This window comes from Thermoascus crustaceus (assembly GCF_041956765.1).
Source record: "Thermoascus crustaceus strain CBS 181.67 unplaced genomic scaffold VTN00scaffold_4, whole genome shotgun sequence".
NCBI lineage: Eukaryota > Fungi > Ascomycota > Eurotiomycetes > Eurotiales > Thermoascaceae > Thermoascus > Thermoascus crustaceus.
Genome location: NW_027192530.1, coordinates 2,918,605 through 2,934,447, shown reverse-complemented (window position 1 = coordinate 2,934,447; position 15,843 = coordinate 2,918,605). Strand labels below are relative to the sequence as shown.

The following is a 15,843-nucleotide window of genomic DNA, read 5'->3' as shown; positions in this document are numbered from 1 at the left end:
CTCATCTTGCTTCTCTGCATGTTTCGACCGTATTCCTAAAGGCTCGATGATGAGCCGGTAGAGTGATAGTCGGTGATCGTGTAACGGATTCCAGCTTGCAATGCCAACTCGAAGCCATGTTATTATTGTTGTTTCTCGTTCCGGGAAGGAGCCTTAGTTCAGGTATGACCTTTTGGTCTCGAGACGCAAAAGTCGAATCGGTAGCATGCAGTATGTCGAATATCCGCAACATCGTGTGATCTGTGTCCAGATGCAAGTCATGCCCTCGGGGATACACCACCGTTAGACCGCCTGTTACCAGAGGGAACCTAACCGAATGTCCCGACTCGCCCGAGCAGAAGCGGGAGCCCGAGTATTTCTTCAAGATTCTTTGTCCGGATCAAGCACAACAGGAGCGTAGTTGCAGAGAGCAAACTCGACACTGTTAGCGAGTGTGGCAGAGACAGGGCTAGTCCCCTTTGCAGGTGCCAGCAATAAGTGTGACCGCGAGTGTGACAGTGAAGCAGCGGTCGTCCCGGCAGCCCCCCCAAAAGCAAATCACACGAGACCAAGCCGAATCACGCCAGACAAACGGCCACATGAAGCGGGCTGTCAGAGCGCACTGATCACTGGTAAGCCCTAGGATAGGTAGGACCGTAGGTATGGCAGGGCGGCCTACGTTCCGCTGCGCTGAAGCCCGAAGAGTCGCCGCCATGGGTCCTTGCTCGGGAGCGCTGGGGAAACATCGGGTCTGTTCCCCGATGTGGTCCCCGAGAGCCCTGTTCTTGTTTCAGGTCCCTAGGCCAGGTGCCTACTTACCTGATGGGCTGGGTAGGTATATATACGCTGCAGAATCCGTACTCTCGTTCTGTGCGGAGTGTGTGGAAGCTCTTATTGGGACCTTGGAAGCATGCAGAATAAGCCCTAGTGCCCGTCGGCTATGTAGGTAGGTGCTAAGCACTTACTATTTTCACCGGGTTGGCCCAACGAGGATCAGGAAGACAATAAGACAAATATATTATTCATTCTCGCTGGATTACTAGGACATTGGAGGTTGAAGTGGCGATTCAGGACGATGATGGAGGCAGATGGATAGGAGGAGGATGGGTTATGAAGACCTCCGCACATCCTCCCCGAATGGGCAGGAACCACTTTGACCTCACCCGAGTACGTATCCAGGTACCTGAGGTACTGCGGGCATTTGACATCTCAGATACGTGTACAGTACATAGGGTTCGGGAAACAAAGAACCTGTCTATCTGTGTTTCCCGATCTATCTATCAAGCTAGCTGCCATGGGCGTCCATCAATTAAATGGATAATCAATGAACTAACTCAGCAATTACATTAGGTAGGCTAGGTACCTACCGGGTTCTCGCAAGCCCCATCGATATCCACAGATTAGAATAGTAAACGAGTGTGGATAAGGATTTGCAGTTCTGTTTCCTTTTCTCCGGAGTTTCTTCTCTTTTCTTTTCTCTTCATTTCACTCTAGTTCAGTTGGACGTTGGGATCTATTCATCATTGAGTAGTGACAATACATAGTTCCCGAGCAATTAAGGCCTCCATGCGAGGTACATGTACCTAGCTGGGTAGGTAGAGCACTACAAAGGAAAGAAAGGAGGACGGCGAAACCCTCCATGGCTTTCCGGCACCCGTACGAACAGACGGACTGGATATATTTCGCCACATACACACACAGATCTCTTCCTTATTTGCTACCAAGCCCGAGACTCACATTCCCCACTGCAGTTCCACAATCACAATTACACCAATGGTCTGCAGCATTTCGTTAAGCAACCCTATCTGTTAGTCATCAATTACTCTGAGGTATTCATGTGCAGCGACGACGCTCTCGAAAACCATTGATGCATCGATACGATTATAAGTAGGCTCCTCGCACATGTGGGAAATATGCCACCTATTGCAATGCTGGGACTATAATCATACTAAGGTTTAATCCCGGGCATCCCGTATGCACTGAGTACTACCTTACCAGGCCTAGAAGCTGGCAGCCAACGTGAACACATACTTAGATTGGGTGAAAGAGATGACCGTTGGAACGTCTAGTCATATTCCAGTTAGAATATCTATTTACATATGTAGTAGAATGTCTCCTTGAACTAATTCTAGCAAGGGGGTCTAGACCTATGCGATTACTAACAGCGAGTAGGTACATAGTTACAGCTTTCTACCGTTTTCTCGGAGATAGAACAATGGACAGAAGTCTCAGCAAATGGAAGGTTCTTACAATAGTAGCAAGAGATCCAGCCACGCTCTTGGAGATCCAGTTTTTCTAGGCTAGGCCGTTTCAAAAGTGTCATGGTATCACGAACAGGTATCGTCAATCTACTAGTCAATGCAGCAACTTGTCCTGCTGTGTTGCTCTTATTTCCACAACAACCAGGCTGAAATATAGGCTCCATAGGAGGAAAGTTAGGTAGTATTCTATCGATTCAATATTCTCCATGCGCCCTAGTTGATCCTCCCTGAAAACACGTAAAAGTGATGAATACATCCTCAAGACACAACTACTATTAACAGTTTAGGTACCTAATAACCCAGAATAGAAGTTATCTGTGACACTGGTCTTCTAGCACGTGGTGGGGATATAACATTCACAGAGTACACCTTTTACCTACCTATACCAGCCTAGCAGGGACGTTCCAATTCGTGGCAATCTACCTTCCGCATGCCGCAGCATCTGCCTATTCTGTCTTAAAAGAGGGTCCAGACTCCCTACTCCATAGAGTTGACAGGCAACCAAGCCCGCATGCCAAGAATTCAGGATCTGACCGTTCTTTAAGTGGAAGTTTATCTGCGCCTCAATTTTGGGGGTCGGATCTAATCCCTTGACATGACATCTTAACGACAGCAGTAACCAAATCCTGCGGAGAACTCGTATGTATATAAAGATGACAGAGGGATGTGTGTTGCATGAATTGGTAAATAGTTCCGCTTCATATACATATTTACCTACCTTGGTAATTATAATTTGCATACATTGTCGGTAGCCGTTGTTCAGGACCAGGGTCAACATGTCAATTTCAACAATATCCCAAGATCTGAAAGGGAGTCTTTCACCAAATTGCTCCATCCTCGTGGACCCAGACAGCGACGCTTTCAAAGATCATCTGCGCCGTTGGAGCTCTGTCGGGCTTCAGACGCCCGCGGCGATTGTCAAGGCCGCTACTGAACAAGACGTAGCTGTTGTTGTATGTACAGTACAATAGCGGGATAAACCGCGTGCACCGCTCAGAACTAAGCGTTTACTTCCAGGTCAAATACGCAGTTGAACACTCAATCCCCTTTGTCCCCGTCGGCGGCGGGCACAGTCTATGGTCGACGATCGGCCAGGACGGGTTTATCCTCGACCTGAGCCTGCAGAAGGCTATTGAGATTGACAAAGAGGCTGCCACCGTCAAGATCCAAGCCGGCGTTCTGACGAAGGAACTCAATGTCGCTGCCACAGAGGCCGGGTTCTGCATTGGTACCTATCTTATCTTTCCTCCCCTCTTGAAGTTTCCGGGGAGAGACCCTGTTGCATTAGAGTCCGGTCATCCACTCACTGATCTGCATTATACAAACAGCAACCTCAAATGCCCGGTCTGTAAGGGTGATCCCCGCCCTGCTAGGCGGAGGCTTCAGCTCCATCTCCCCCATCCACGGCCTGGGCATCGACAACTTCCTCTCAGCGCGAGTCGTCACCGCAACTCACGGCCTCGTCGTCGCCAGCCCAACGGAGAACCCCGATCTTTTCTGGGCCCTACAAGGAGCTGGACAAGCGTTTGGTGTCGTCACTGAGGTCACCGTGAAGCTGCACCCGCTGAGCACGCTGGGCGCAGAGGATGGCAAGTTCTGGACCTTCACATTCATCTACGGACAGGAGCAGGTGCAAGCTGTTGCGGAGACGCTGGAGAGGGTTTCAGAAACGCTTCCGAGAGAACTCATTGGGATGGCGTTGATGGCGGCGCCTCCGCCGAATTTCAAGGTATGTAGATCGGCGCTCTATCTTCGCAGGATCGGTATACTAGTGAATATACAACTGATACCCGCTGATACATAGGCCCTCCTTGAAATCAGCATCCAATTCTTTGGCCCTGAAGAGCAGGCCCGTCATGTCCTCGCACCATTCTTCGATCTCAACCCAGTCAACCAAACGCAGACCCGGATTTCATTCGATCAGATCAGTGACAGCACAGATCATCTGGATAAGAAAGGAGGGTACAAGTACCTCAGTTCTACGGGAAGACGGAAAATCAGCGCCACAAAATTAGCGAACGGATTCAGATTCTTCGCTGATGCGGTTGACAAACACCCAGAATTGAGGAAATCGATGGTCGGGACGTCCTTTTACAATCCGTCACGGATGCAGGAGGTGCCTGACGAAAGCACGGCTTGGGGACATCGGAATATCTCTGCTTGGGTGTAAGTATTTTCCTTTCACGCCTTTATTTATTTTCAAGGAGAAATATGTCTAACTCCCCATTTCTACTTTAACCGCTTCAACTCTTCCATGGAAGCCACGCAGATATGTTCGCAGATATATAAAGAAGTACTAACCACATCATACTCAGAATGGCCTTCCCCTTCACCGAAGACGCAGAAACCTTCCCTCTCGCGGAAGACTACGCCCGGGAATTCCTCGGGCACGTCCGTGAAGAGGATCCCGAAAAGATCGCCTCATTCCCAAACCACACGCGCGAGCGGCCGGCCCATGAGCGGTATCCGGGTGCATGGCGGTTAGAGCGCCTGCATGCGCTGAAGAGGGAGTGGGACCCGAAGGGAGTTTTTCCGCAGGATTTTTTTAATCACTTAATGTATAGAACCCAAAAAATCGAGTGACTCTTTAAGAAGGTTGTATCGCAGATGCCTTCTAGTAAAGTATCTAAGGAAAGTCTAAAGGACGTTACCAGGGAGGACCTGTCAATTGCGGCTTTAGCTCAGTTGGGAGAGCGTTAGACTGAAGCGTCAAAACTTCAGCCTGCCATCTAAAGGTCGCCTGTTCGATCCAGGCAAGTCGCATATCTTTTTTCTCTTTTTTTTTCTTTCCCCACCACATCCTTTTTTAGATTTCTTTTTTAGCCCTTCGATTTTACTATGTCATAATTTGCGACCGGTTAAGAAAAGCCTCTCATTTTGTTAACTTACTCTTGTTGAAATCGTCTCCAACGCTGCATGCCTTGCAAGCCAAATAGCCGATTCGCAACCCTCAAAACCCTGCAGGACCTTCAACATACGCCCCATGGTCGAATTACCGGCCGTGCGACGCGCAAAGCTTTCCAACACATTCACTGTAAGTTAGTGTTGAGTAATGAGTCATCCGAGTAAGTAACTAACGTAATCCACAAGCGACCCGGCCACCCCATCTGCGCCAGCAACGCTATATAGAGTTGAAGCTTTAGTATCTACCCAAAACAGCATGTAATTACTTAAGATGCAATACGTTGCGGGCATTGCAGTATCTTATGCCCTAGAATATGGCATTCGCTGCACCTCGGCGGCGCACGTGTATGTGGCGGAGAAGCTGCCTCTGCAGTCATAGTAATTGGAGTTTCAGGGACCTGATTCTGACTTTGTATGAGCTTCTGAGCTTCCTGAACTAAAAGACCTCCTGTATGAAATAGCTGATTGGTTGATCTTTTGTGTTTCTGCTTTTGTTTCTCATTTGCAGCGCGTAAATCACAATTTTCCTTTGCAAGAAGGACAGCACTATTCATGGCTATTTGACAGCCCTTGATAAGCTGATTCAATGCTGCATCTGTAGGGCTTGGAGGGCTCTGTGTACACTGTTTTAGAAAGGCCTTGATTGCAGTTGCTTGATGCTCCAATTCAACAATATTGTGAGGTGTTTCCAGTACCTAATTGGCCTGTGGATTCCCAGAACGGCTTCCAGGAGGAGTAGGGGTCTTGAGGTGTATATTGAGCTGTATAAAAACCTTTCCTGGATTGAATGGCACAAGCCCAGTTGCTGCAAAGCCATTCTTGATGTTTTCTGATTTAAAAGCTTCTGAACAAGCTTTAGGATATGCTGTGAGCAAATCCAGCTTGTCAATGTGATTGATTCCAAGCCATGCTTTCCTCTACTAGTGGCCATATAAGCACTTCAGAACTGCAAAACAGCCAACATCAAGAGGCTGTAAGATATAGGATGAGTGTGATAGCATGCAAATTGGTATAATATTGCTTTGGCTGCAGATCTGATTAAATTGAGGAGTTAGATGGCTTTCATGCCCATCAAGAATCAATATATGATATTTCCCTTTTGTACAGGCATTTGTATAGGGAATAAAGTGGTTTTGAAGCCATAAGATTCCAATCTCATCAGTAGTCAATCCATTAGGACTTATCTCAATTCTCCAGTCGTGTGGCAAAGCCTCATTCTCATACCAGGCCTGTAGATGTGTCTTTGCTTTACAGATAATACATGGTGGTAGAGTCCATCCAGCTGAATTGACTGATTTAATGACTGTGACCCATTCACGATCGCCAGGTTGTATAAGAGCTGGACAACCATTGGTCTCTGCTATAGTAATCACCTTTGCAGTAGAAATTAGACCCATTGCAAAGCCTGTCTTATCAAAATTGTAGATGCCTTCTTCAAGAATGCCGTATTGTGTGATAGTGCTTTGACACGCTCAAACCATTCATGGATTTTCTTTAGATCTTCACATTTAGCGCGTTCATGATTGTATCTTTGTGAATATCTGGTTCTCAGCTCTTCATGGCGATTTATAAAGTTGTAAACTCAGTTCTTGCCAACATAATGTTGAATAGTTGACGGACCACGTTCAGAAAGAAGAATGTTTGCCATATCTTGAACAGAGGCTGACCGAGGAGGTGCACCGCATCTATCCATAGAGATTATCCATTGTACAAGGGCATCCTCTTCAGTAACTGTCAATTTATGCCCATTGGCACGTCGTTCAGTCTTCATAATCGAGCCGCGAAGTCGGTCTTGTAGGGTGGAACGAGGCACACCATATAAGCGTGCTGCTTTGCGAGTATTCAGTGAATTCTCTGAATTTTTATAGCAGAAATAGCCAATAGGATTCTCCCCTCTTGCTTAACCCTTTTTTTTGAATTCGCACGCGAATTTGGTGGCATTGTGACGCGTTGGATTCTCTAAAATTATATAGGAGACGCGGACGCGGATGGGCTGGCCGGGTCGCTTGTGGATTACGTTATATCAGCGTGCTCTTGAAAAATCTGCAAGTCAGGCTGTGTGATGTTGAAATCGACTATCGATGTTTGAAGGCATGAAAAGCAAGCTTTGACGCGATGTGAAATGCTACCCTATCAGCGCGTAGTCTTTGAAAGTTTATAAATCTGGATTCTCACGGTCAGACTTATCCTGAAAGTGAGAAATCTGCCCAAGATTCATGACTTGAAGAAATTCTTTTTCATGGCGTATTATCTATGTCATTTATTGTTATTTCTACCTAAACGACCTTGGAACTGTAATCTCAGAGCCGGGGTACTATTCTAACTAAGGATCCGACTTTGGTGCTTGTCCCTTGGAAAATTTGAAGAAAGCCGTCTTACTTTTAACATATACTGCATTAGGTAGATTCTTCTTTGGAAACTCGAGCAATTTCCAAAGGATCTACCAATGATTCTTCCATTTGTCGGTTGGCAGCCAGGGTAGGTAGGTACCTAGGCATCAGTGATTCATTAGCTTTCACAAACTATGGGCGCTCTGATTCCCTTCAATATAAATTACTGCAACTGCTTGCGTGCTGTCTTGACATCTGACCACTATCCTCCTTGACAATCAGGACATCGGCGTACAGTTCAAATACTACATCAGTAAGAACCCTACATTTTGTCTATCTGGTACGATCCCAGTTATTCCAAGTTACCTAGGTAGTACTTGTCTTCACGAAGAAATAGCTCTTACCAGCAATAAGCGCTTATGCACCTATTGCACCAGTTTCCTCGACCTTCAGGAGGAAATACACGCCATGATCATGGCCAGTCTGGATGACCTTGCAGCACTGCAAAGGCTACTAATAGCCTTCCCCTGGCTAGCCCCAGCATTCTCAGCCTCCTTCCGCGGCATAATAAGGACAATCCTAAACCGGTCATTGCACGAAGAGCTCCGACAATACCTGTATGCGATTATTCCCGCCCGTTCCGCAGGCCCTTAGGATAAGGAGGAATTGGAAGAATTTCTCGATTGTCACCTGGAGTGGAAGGCAGATCCTAGAGGCACCCCACCGGCAAGTATACCCCGTACCCTGGCATCTCTCGACTACATGGCGAGTACACTCGATGCGGAGTTCTTTCTTGAATTCTGCATCCGGGTGTTTTCGCGTCAAGAGAATGGGAACTTCTTCCATTTCTCCCAGGACGTGGAGCCGATAAACTTCCGCATGCGCCGTTTCCAGCTGTTCGCGGAGCTCTTCCACCAGCCGGGTGATGACTCGTGCGATACCGGTCACGTCACACACTGGGAAGAGCGGTTATAAGCACAGGAGCTGTTCTGGATGCAGTACGAGCCGTTCGAAGTCGAGGAATGTAAATGCATCTGCTATCTCCTTGTCGAGTGCCTCAGGGCCAATATGGGGAAGAAGATCCTGTGGCCCGGCCAGGACGAAGATCTGATTCAGCATCGGGGACTGCCGCAGTTGCGGAACTTTATCGAAGATGATGTTCCTTACACGAAGTTCGGTCTGAGCTACGTTCGTCGATTTCTTACCAAGGCACTGTATGGATTTTCGATTCTTGATCCCGATGATGATAATGAGTTTCTCTATTCGCTTTCTTCCTGGTCGCAGTGGAGATATCGTCTGCGTTATGGAATCGGACATACGCTCGCCAGGCCTACGCGTGAGAGGCGGTGTAGGAGATGGAAACCAAGCTCTCCACCTCTGACATGTTCATACATCATGCTTTGTACGAAGGGAAGAACCAAAGCACGACTCGTTGGTTAGTGCTTCAGGGACAAAGTGGACGTTTGGCCGATGCTACAACAGATGTAATCTGAATGACCATTACAATTACCATTAAAGCCGATATTGTAGTGAGATGCAACTTGAAGAAGGCTGCCAGAGAAAATTCTGTTAACATACCTAGGTAGGTAGAAGGTAAGTAGTGATGTCCCTCTAAGAATGTCGCAGTTCAAGTTTCCATTACCTCTTATTATAACGACTCCCATGAAAGTACATGAACATACATAGACCGTTGAGGAACACAGAGTTGAAGCAATCTATCTAAACTAACTATACCATAAATTTGCGGCAGGCTTCGCATCAATTGTGCGAGCTGTGGGTTGGCCGCCGATTCGCAGCCAATACATGTAGAAGAAAAGATACAGGAATATAGTACAGAACCTACGCCTCTGGCGTGGCACAAAAAAACAAGACGCCAGCATCTTCATTGTGGCTACTGTCCGCTATTTTAGTCAGTACGGTTGTTATCTGTGTTCTCTCCAGTGTTCATTATCTCCTCCACAAACGTCCTTTGCGTTACAAGCCCTGAGGCTCTTCCATCCATACTTGGGGACCCCTGTTGGTAGTTGTGTTTCGTATCAAGGAAGGTTGTTCGATAGATCGAAGGGGCCTTGGAGGGATCCCACAGCGGCAAACCTTAGGTTAGGTAGGTATGAGATGCAGCAAACTCAGAAAGGGTCAATATGGAGCCACAATGGACAAGATGAAGCAGATTGCTTCAGTAGTGTCAATGGTAGAGGAGGCTGCAAAGAGCATGGAGGATAGGTAGAGGAGAAAGAATAAAAGTGGGTGGTAGACGGTTTAAGTAGGACAGGGGACCTTGAATTGTTCCTTCCATCCGGTAACAATTTTCATGATGCCAACTGCCCAAATAGGTAGGTAGGACCTCAACTACCATACAGACCGATGCAGGCAGGAATAGCCCTAACAGTGCAGTCTTCACTGTCTCTGATATGAATGGACAGCGTCGCATTTAAGCAATTCGGACCCTAAAGCATCTCCACCTAGACAGAGGATAATTAGGTGGAATACTGCAAGTAGTGAGAATTGTGTGCTTCTAGGATGTACTCACATGGCGGCCTCCAAACCACCTACTATTATCCCCGACGTCGCTAATGAACAGACGCCTTTGACACTGTTATAAGCATAACCTCACTTGTGCACTACGAGATTAGTAGTACCTCGCGCCATTCCACTAGCTAGGCTTGCTTGGGCATTTTTACCAGCGAGCTACTGCCAGCAATCTTATCAGGAGCGAGATAGACGACTTGGACGGGGGACCCTGGGTAATAAAGGTTTTGGCAACTAACTGTGGATAGGAAGACTGCGGCACCGAGGGATGATTTGGCTATATTCAACATAACCTTCTATAGAACTTCATCATATAATAGAGAGGAATTGTTTACGGCTGGACACCTTATAGGGGGTAATGTATGTACATACTGTACTTTTATCATACTTGACAAGCTTTGACTGGATCTTCTCTGTCAAACCTAAATCATATCCACACTTCATGTCGAACTTTTTATATACCTTCCATGTCACATAAAATCTATCTATTGTGTCCGCTAGCTGAACCTTTTCTTGTTCTAGTTCGGGCAGTAACCTCAAGATTAGTTCCATTCATCTGTTTTGCATGAACGTCTGGAATCACATTGTTTCAAGGGAAGTGGTGGGTTATGATATCCGTGGATCGGATATCTCCGTTGTTGTCCACAACTTCCTCTCTTTCTGTGTTTTCTACAACGTTCCCTATTTCTGTGTTGTCCAAAATGTCCTGTGTTTCTGCTTTGGTGATTATATATGGAAGGGCCACGCGGGTGGAGGAATAAGCTGCTGTGCCGACTAGAAGGCCATTAGAAGGGGCATAAAATAAAAGAAGAGGTCGGAACTCCAAACTTACAAGCAGTCCAGTATATGTACTTGAAAATGACAGGAGCCCAAATAGTTACAGCGACGATCTGTCCAAAACTCCACGAAGTGAAATCAATCCCCCTTAACGAAAAGAGGAAGAAAAAGTAGAAGCATTTAGCCATGATTAAGTAGCCGTTAATCACCAATTTTACGAAGACTCGAAGCGCTCTGACCCATGGCGAAGTTAGAAAGCGTTTGAGCTGTCCATACTCTGTCTCCATCCTGTTTGACAGATATCTCTGAATAGCTTGATAGATCAGGGCCAATGCGAAGATGACGAGACAAGGTATGTCCATGAGCTGGACGGACACGCTATTGACAATGTCATGAAACCACACCACAATTGGGTTTACGCAGTACACAAGCGGGGGTGGATTGAAACCGCATTTTTCCAACTTCTGTGGAAACTGCTGTAAACGCTGTAACCGCTGGAAAGTGTCGGTTACCGACGTTGAGCGGTTCATAAACAGTGCCACATTTGACGTCACGATTGTGATAGCGGAGAGGATGAGAATATACCGCGAATTCATTCCTGCTCTGTGCAGACGGAACGTGATTAACGCAACCGGAAGGATGCCGGCAACCGTGATGATCTGGGAAATGTATAGGTTTGCGTACAGCTGCTCCAGGCTTTCTACTTCGAAAAGTTTTGCGCCCGAGGATGAGGAGACAATAACGGCAGCCTGGTTTGCCAGCATGAAGAAGCATTGGGTCTCTTGAAATTCGATCATAGTAGTCGTAAGAATGGCCAGATGGTGCGAGAATTTCTTCTGCAGTAGCCTTGTGCGCGCCGCTGCATCGTGCGACAGCCAATTCAGGAAAGTCCGCACAATGATAGGAAGTGCTCTGAGAAACCAAATAGAGAGACAGAGGTAGACCGTAATTCCCCATTGTATGTAATACGATATTAAAACCTGATGATGCAGCCGGTGGTCAGTGAACAGACACAAGAATATGTAAATTGCTGGGCCGTACACCAACGCCTCCGATGTCAGGATTGAATGTGGATCTGATGTTCCAACACAACGAAATGCTATACCATTGCATCGAATCCAACGTCACAGGAGTGTAGATGTCGTGTATTCCACTGAAAGGACATCCTCCTAGAACCGGAATTGGATTTTCGCAGTACTGCTCTACGCAGGCGTCAATCATGCCCCAAAAGGTACCATTCTTTGCGAGGCTAGTCCAGTTGTATCTGAGGCTAGCAGCATACTGGAAACAATCTAAGTATGTATCCATTGGACTGAAAGCAAATGTAGGATCCAGACAATTGCTGGGTACAGGCGCGGCCATTGCTCTGGATGCCAGATGGCTGTGGTATTCTCCTGGGAAAGCAAAATGGGAAACGAAATGTGCTCTGTTTGCGGACTGCGAGGGGCGCCGCCAGACGGGGATACCTATTTGATAGTCGAGGGCGCGCAACCAATTGAGACGATAGAGATGACCTGGCGGGAACATTTCGGCCAGCATGCTAACAGGTCTGTGGATATGAGCTTAGCTCCAATAACTGCAGCAGGGTTTAAACTTGAGGATACTGGAGTGCCTGTCTCTGCGTGTACAGATGTATGGTGTGAGCTTATGTATGTACATCGGCACGGAATTTGGGAGCTAGTGTAGTTAGTATCAGGCTGCATCTTCTAACCAAGCTTTCTAGACCAATAGTCTTGGGAGAAGAGCCGACACGTCAACCTTTGCTAGTGCTCAAATTCAAGGAGGCGCGACGATTATCTTCTTCACGGCCCGGCCAGTTATGAGGCTCATGCGAAGAATGAGGGGTTGGTATGCTAAAATAACGTAAGTGTGGAGTACTGTGTATATCAATGCTTATCATAGGTAATGGATGAAAGCAAATCGATACGTGAAAACCACAACAACATCAAACTTCGTCAGAGACCCGAGATTAGTAAAAACGGAATTAGAGGGACAGATCTGGTCTCTTCTGCTGTCTTCGTTTCCTGTCCATTGGCTGTTTTATGAGGGCTATGACTATAATGGATCGATTTTTCTTCTCACTATGACTGGGAACGCATGCACAGGACATATTTGCACCTGTAAACGCTGCTTAATAGTGCTAGCTCTTAAGTTAGCTAATTACCCCGCTTCTCTAGCTTTGCGGCGAGTACCTACATGTGCATATATAAAAACAATCCATGCCAGCGCAGATATCCACAGATTCATGGTTCAAACTATATCCTCTAATCCCGGGTGTCAAGCGCCAGTAAATTTTGGCTGCATGACCCGCCTTGACGAGGCTGGTGTATCCTCAGCAACGTGTAATCATTAATAACATTTTTTTGAGAGGTGGAGATGACCTTCCCCATCGCCAAACTCGACGACGCTGAAGTCGACTGTGGCATTGTCCTAAACAGGACCTTTTTGCACTCGTAGCCTCGAGTGGCTGCTGTTCGTCTAAAGCATATTTCGCTTGCAGGTGGGGGGCCCATCCTCGATGGTGCTGTGCGAGTCGCTCATCATCTAGAAACACAGCTGTGAACTGGTGTATCCTGGGCGGAAGTACCAGCAATACCATCCCATTTAAGAAACCAAAAAAAAAAAATTTCGCGGCAAAGCCGTAGACAACTGGAGAGTACATTTAGTGGCAGAGGGTGGAGCCGTCAATTTTGCACACATATAGAGTAGTGGGCCTTCCAAGAGTGCCAACGTGCTGCTAGTGCAAATTCAACTGATAACTGCGTCGAACGTGCGGCCGTTCTCCCGCTTCACAAGGAGATCAGTTCCAGTAAATTCGAGGTCGCGGGACGTAGGGCGGAAGAGCAGGGACGATGTCAGGACCCATAATCATACTGAAAATAGGCTGCAAAATGATATGCTGGAAGACTTTTGAACTAGTACTATTATTACTGTTTTAGTATTAGGTAGACGCCTCCCTCTTATTACCAGGTACTTCGAGCTGGATCTTAGACAGGACAACTGACCTGATCTTCTGTATTTATGGGAGTCGTGTAGGAGATTTTGAAGCCGCCCCCGACTGTCGCGTGTTTAGAGAGGGGTTGTAGACGAGGAGCCATTGGGGTGACCTCCACTGTTGACATCCATGGGGCAGTAGAGATGACCCTCCCCGTCGCCAAAGTCGAAGACACTGAATTGCACTGTGGCATTCTCGTAAACAGGACCCTTCACATTCGACTTGAGCTGCTGTCAGTCGTCTGAGGCATATCTTGCTTGCATGTGGGGAGTCATGTCCTCAACAGCGCTGTAGGAGAGTCCCTCCTTATCGAGGATGTCTATCAGAAATGCGGCCATGGACTGCTTAATATTGGGGACAGAACTAGCGCCAAACCATTTTGATATCGGAAAAAAGAGAGGCAACCCGGAGGTATTTCCTCGCAATGCCTCGCGTTTTTGCGTCTGCACACATATAGTCACTGTCCCTCCAAAGGTGGCATAGACAACAGCTTCGCTGATAGTACCAATAGCGCTCATGACTGTTCGAGCGTGGAACAATTCTCCCGTTTCTCGAGACCGGTCTCAGCATATTCGAGATTGTGGGACTTGGGCTGGAGGGGCAGGGACAATGCCAGGTCCCGGTTCTCCAGAGGAGTTCCTGCCACAGTTGACAGGAAAAAGATTGAACTTAAAAGGAATGTCTGATTGAACAACATCATGAAGAACCACTAAATTCGCTGATATTTCAATAGACCTCAAATAAAGTCAGCTCAAGTCACAATATAGAAAGGCAGCAAGCTACTACCTAGGTGACTCGGTCAAGGACTGTGTGTAACCAAAAGCTTTGGTAAAGTAGTATCAAGCCACTCAGTGACAGGTACTCCACAATAATACAGCAGAAACACTCCTAAGTGGACAGTACCATAGTACCCCGGAACGTGTATAACCCTGTGGGGCTTAGACTGACGGAAGATCTACTCCGTCAATAGATCTGGTAGTACATGACTTGGCGCCGACCTCAGGAATAGGCATCTAAAGGTGGAATATTATTATTATTATTATTATTAATCAAGTTTAACGTCCATATGGAGCCTTCCGGCTATGATAGACCCTGACCCCTGGGCTGCAATTCTCATTCTGAACTTGTAGTTCAGAGTGAGAATTATTGCCCCTATCTAGTCCCTGGGGCTAGACCCCCATCTATGATCATTCTTGACCTTTTCCTCGCCCTAGACTGCCTATCTACATAGGGCTTTTGAGCTCTATAGGCTCTCCTTGTTTTCAAACCAGTATGGGCGTCACCCGGTCAGTTCCCAGGCTGCCCCTATCTATTATCCATCTCCAATTTTTTTCCGCTTCCTCTAGGGCTTCCAATCCCCATTCATCATCCTTCCGGGCCCTATCTGCTGCCTGGGCCAGATCCCATGGGGGGCAGCCTACTGTAGTGTCTGCTAGGATTTGTAGCAGAGCTTTTGTGGCTTTGGGGTGCCCTAGTAATTGGCCTTCTGGGTGATCCTCTGCTGCAGTAGGTATTGCCACACCCACCCTATCCAGGGCTTGGTAGAGGGTTCCCCGCTGTCTCCGCCACTGCCTGCATTCAAACAGTAGGTGACGGATGGACTCCTTAGGGGCCTGGCAGCCCCTGCAAGCCTCTGACTCTTGAGCTTGTATCCGCTTTAGATAGGTCCCTATAGCAGCATGTCCTGTCTTGAGTTGAAAATAGCGGCTAGCTATCTTCTTGGGTGCTGCCGCCGCGACAGGGTCCTGCTTCCACCCCTGTTGGGGCCGGTAGGCTCTCTGGGTCCTTCGGGACCTGCGGGCTAGGGCCTGAGCCAGCCAGCTCTGCCTCCGGGCCTTCATGACTTCTGTGCAGCTCCTGCGGGCATAGGCCAGCGACAGCTCCCCAGAGCCCCCCTGCGGGGATCTGGCTGCTGCCCGCCTGGCTGCTTGATCCGCCTGCTCATTCCCCTCGATGCCTTTGTCGCCCGGGGACCCATTGAATAGTGGTTTGCCGGCCCGCGCCTGAAGGTTCCGGGCTGCCTCATGGGTCTGCATGGCTAGGGCCTGCCCGGGGCCTATTCCTCGAT

The 15,843-nt window shown here is 47.6% G+C and overlaps 5 protein-coding genes and 1 non-coding gene across 6 annotated transcripts; 3 read left to right on the top strand and 3 right to left on the bottom strand.

The window, feature by feature from the left end:
• Nucleotides 1-3,016: 3,016 nt before the first annotated feature.
• On the top strand, nucleotides 3,017-4,823 carry VTN00DRAFT_7562 (uncharacterized protein; the record flags this gene model as incomplete). The annotated part of the gene is made up of 5 exons (XM_069434319.1): nucleotides 3,017-3,193; nucleotides 3,258-3,468; nucleotides 3,569-3,969; nucleotides 4,045-4,406; nucleotides 4,556-4,823. 5 exons carry the CDS (start codon nucleotides 3,017-3,019, stop codon nucleotides 4,821-4,823), a joined length of 1,419 nt encoding a protein of 472 aa, XP_069287612.1.
• An 87-nt stretch (nucleotides 4,824-4,910) lies between these two features.
• Nucleotides 4,911-5,003, top strand: VTN00DRAFT_t126. Its single transcript has one exon. It is a non-coding gene; the product is annotated as a tRNA-Phe (tRNA).
• Nucleotides 5,004-8,236: 3,233 nt separating this feature from the next.
• On the top strand, nucleotides 8,237-8,855 carry VTN00DRAFT_7561 (uncharacterized protein; the record flags this gene model as incomplete). Its single annotated transcript, XM_069434318.1, has 3 exons — nucleotides 8,237-8,422; nucleotides 8,474-8,688; nucleotides 8,759-8,855. 3 exons carry the CDS (start codon nucleotides 8,237-8,239, stop codon nucleotides 8,853-8,855), a joined length of 498 nt encoding a protein of 165 aa, XP_069287611.1.
• Nucleotides 8,856-10,592: 1,737 nt separating this feature from the next.
• VTN00DRAFT_7560 (uncharacterized protein) lies at nucleotides 10,593-11,544 on the bottom strand (the record flags this gene model as incomplete). Its single annotated transcript, XM_069434317.1, has 2 exons — nucleotides 10,593-10,777; nucleotides 10,836-11,544. The coding sequence occupies 2 exons, from the start codon at nucleotides 11,542-11,544 to the stop codon at nucleotides 10,593-10,595; spliced, it is 894 nt and encodes a 297-aa protein (XP_069287610.1).
• A 2,305-nt stretch (nucleotides 11,545-13,849) lies between these two features.
• VTN00DRAFT_7559 (uncharacterized protein) lies at nucleotides 13,850-14,293 on the bottom strand (the record flags this gene model as incomplete). Its single annotated transcript, XM_069434315.1, has 2 exons — nucleotides 13,850-13,996; nucleotides 14,060-14,293. 2 exons carry the CDS (start codon nucleotides 14,291-14,293, stop codon nucleotides 13,850-13,852), a joined length of 381 nt encoding a protein of 126 aa, XP_069287609.1.
• Nucleotides 14,294-15,037: 744 nt separating this feature from the next.
• Nucleotides 15,038-15,811, bottom strand: VTN00DRAFT_7558 (uncharacterized protein; the record flags this gene model as incomplete). The annotated part of the gene is made up of 1 exon (XM_069434314.1): nucleotides 15,038-15,811. The coding sequence occupies one exon, from the start codon at nucleotides 15,809-15,811 to the stop codon at nucleotides 15,038-15,040; it is 774 nt and encodes a 257-aa protein (XP_069287608.1).
• Nucleotides 15,812-15,843: the final 32 nt, after the last annotated feature.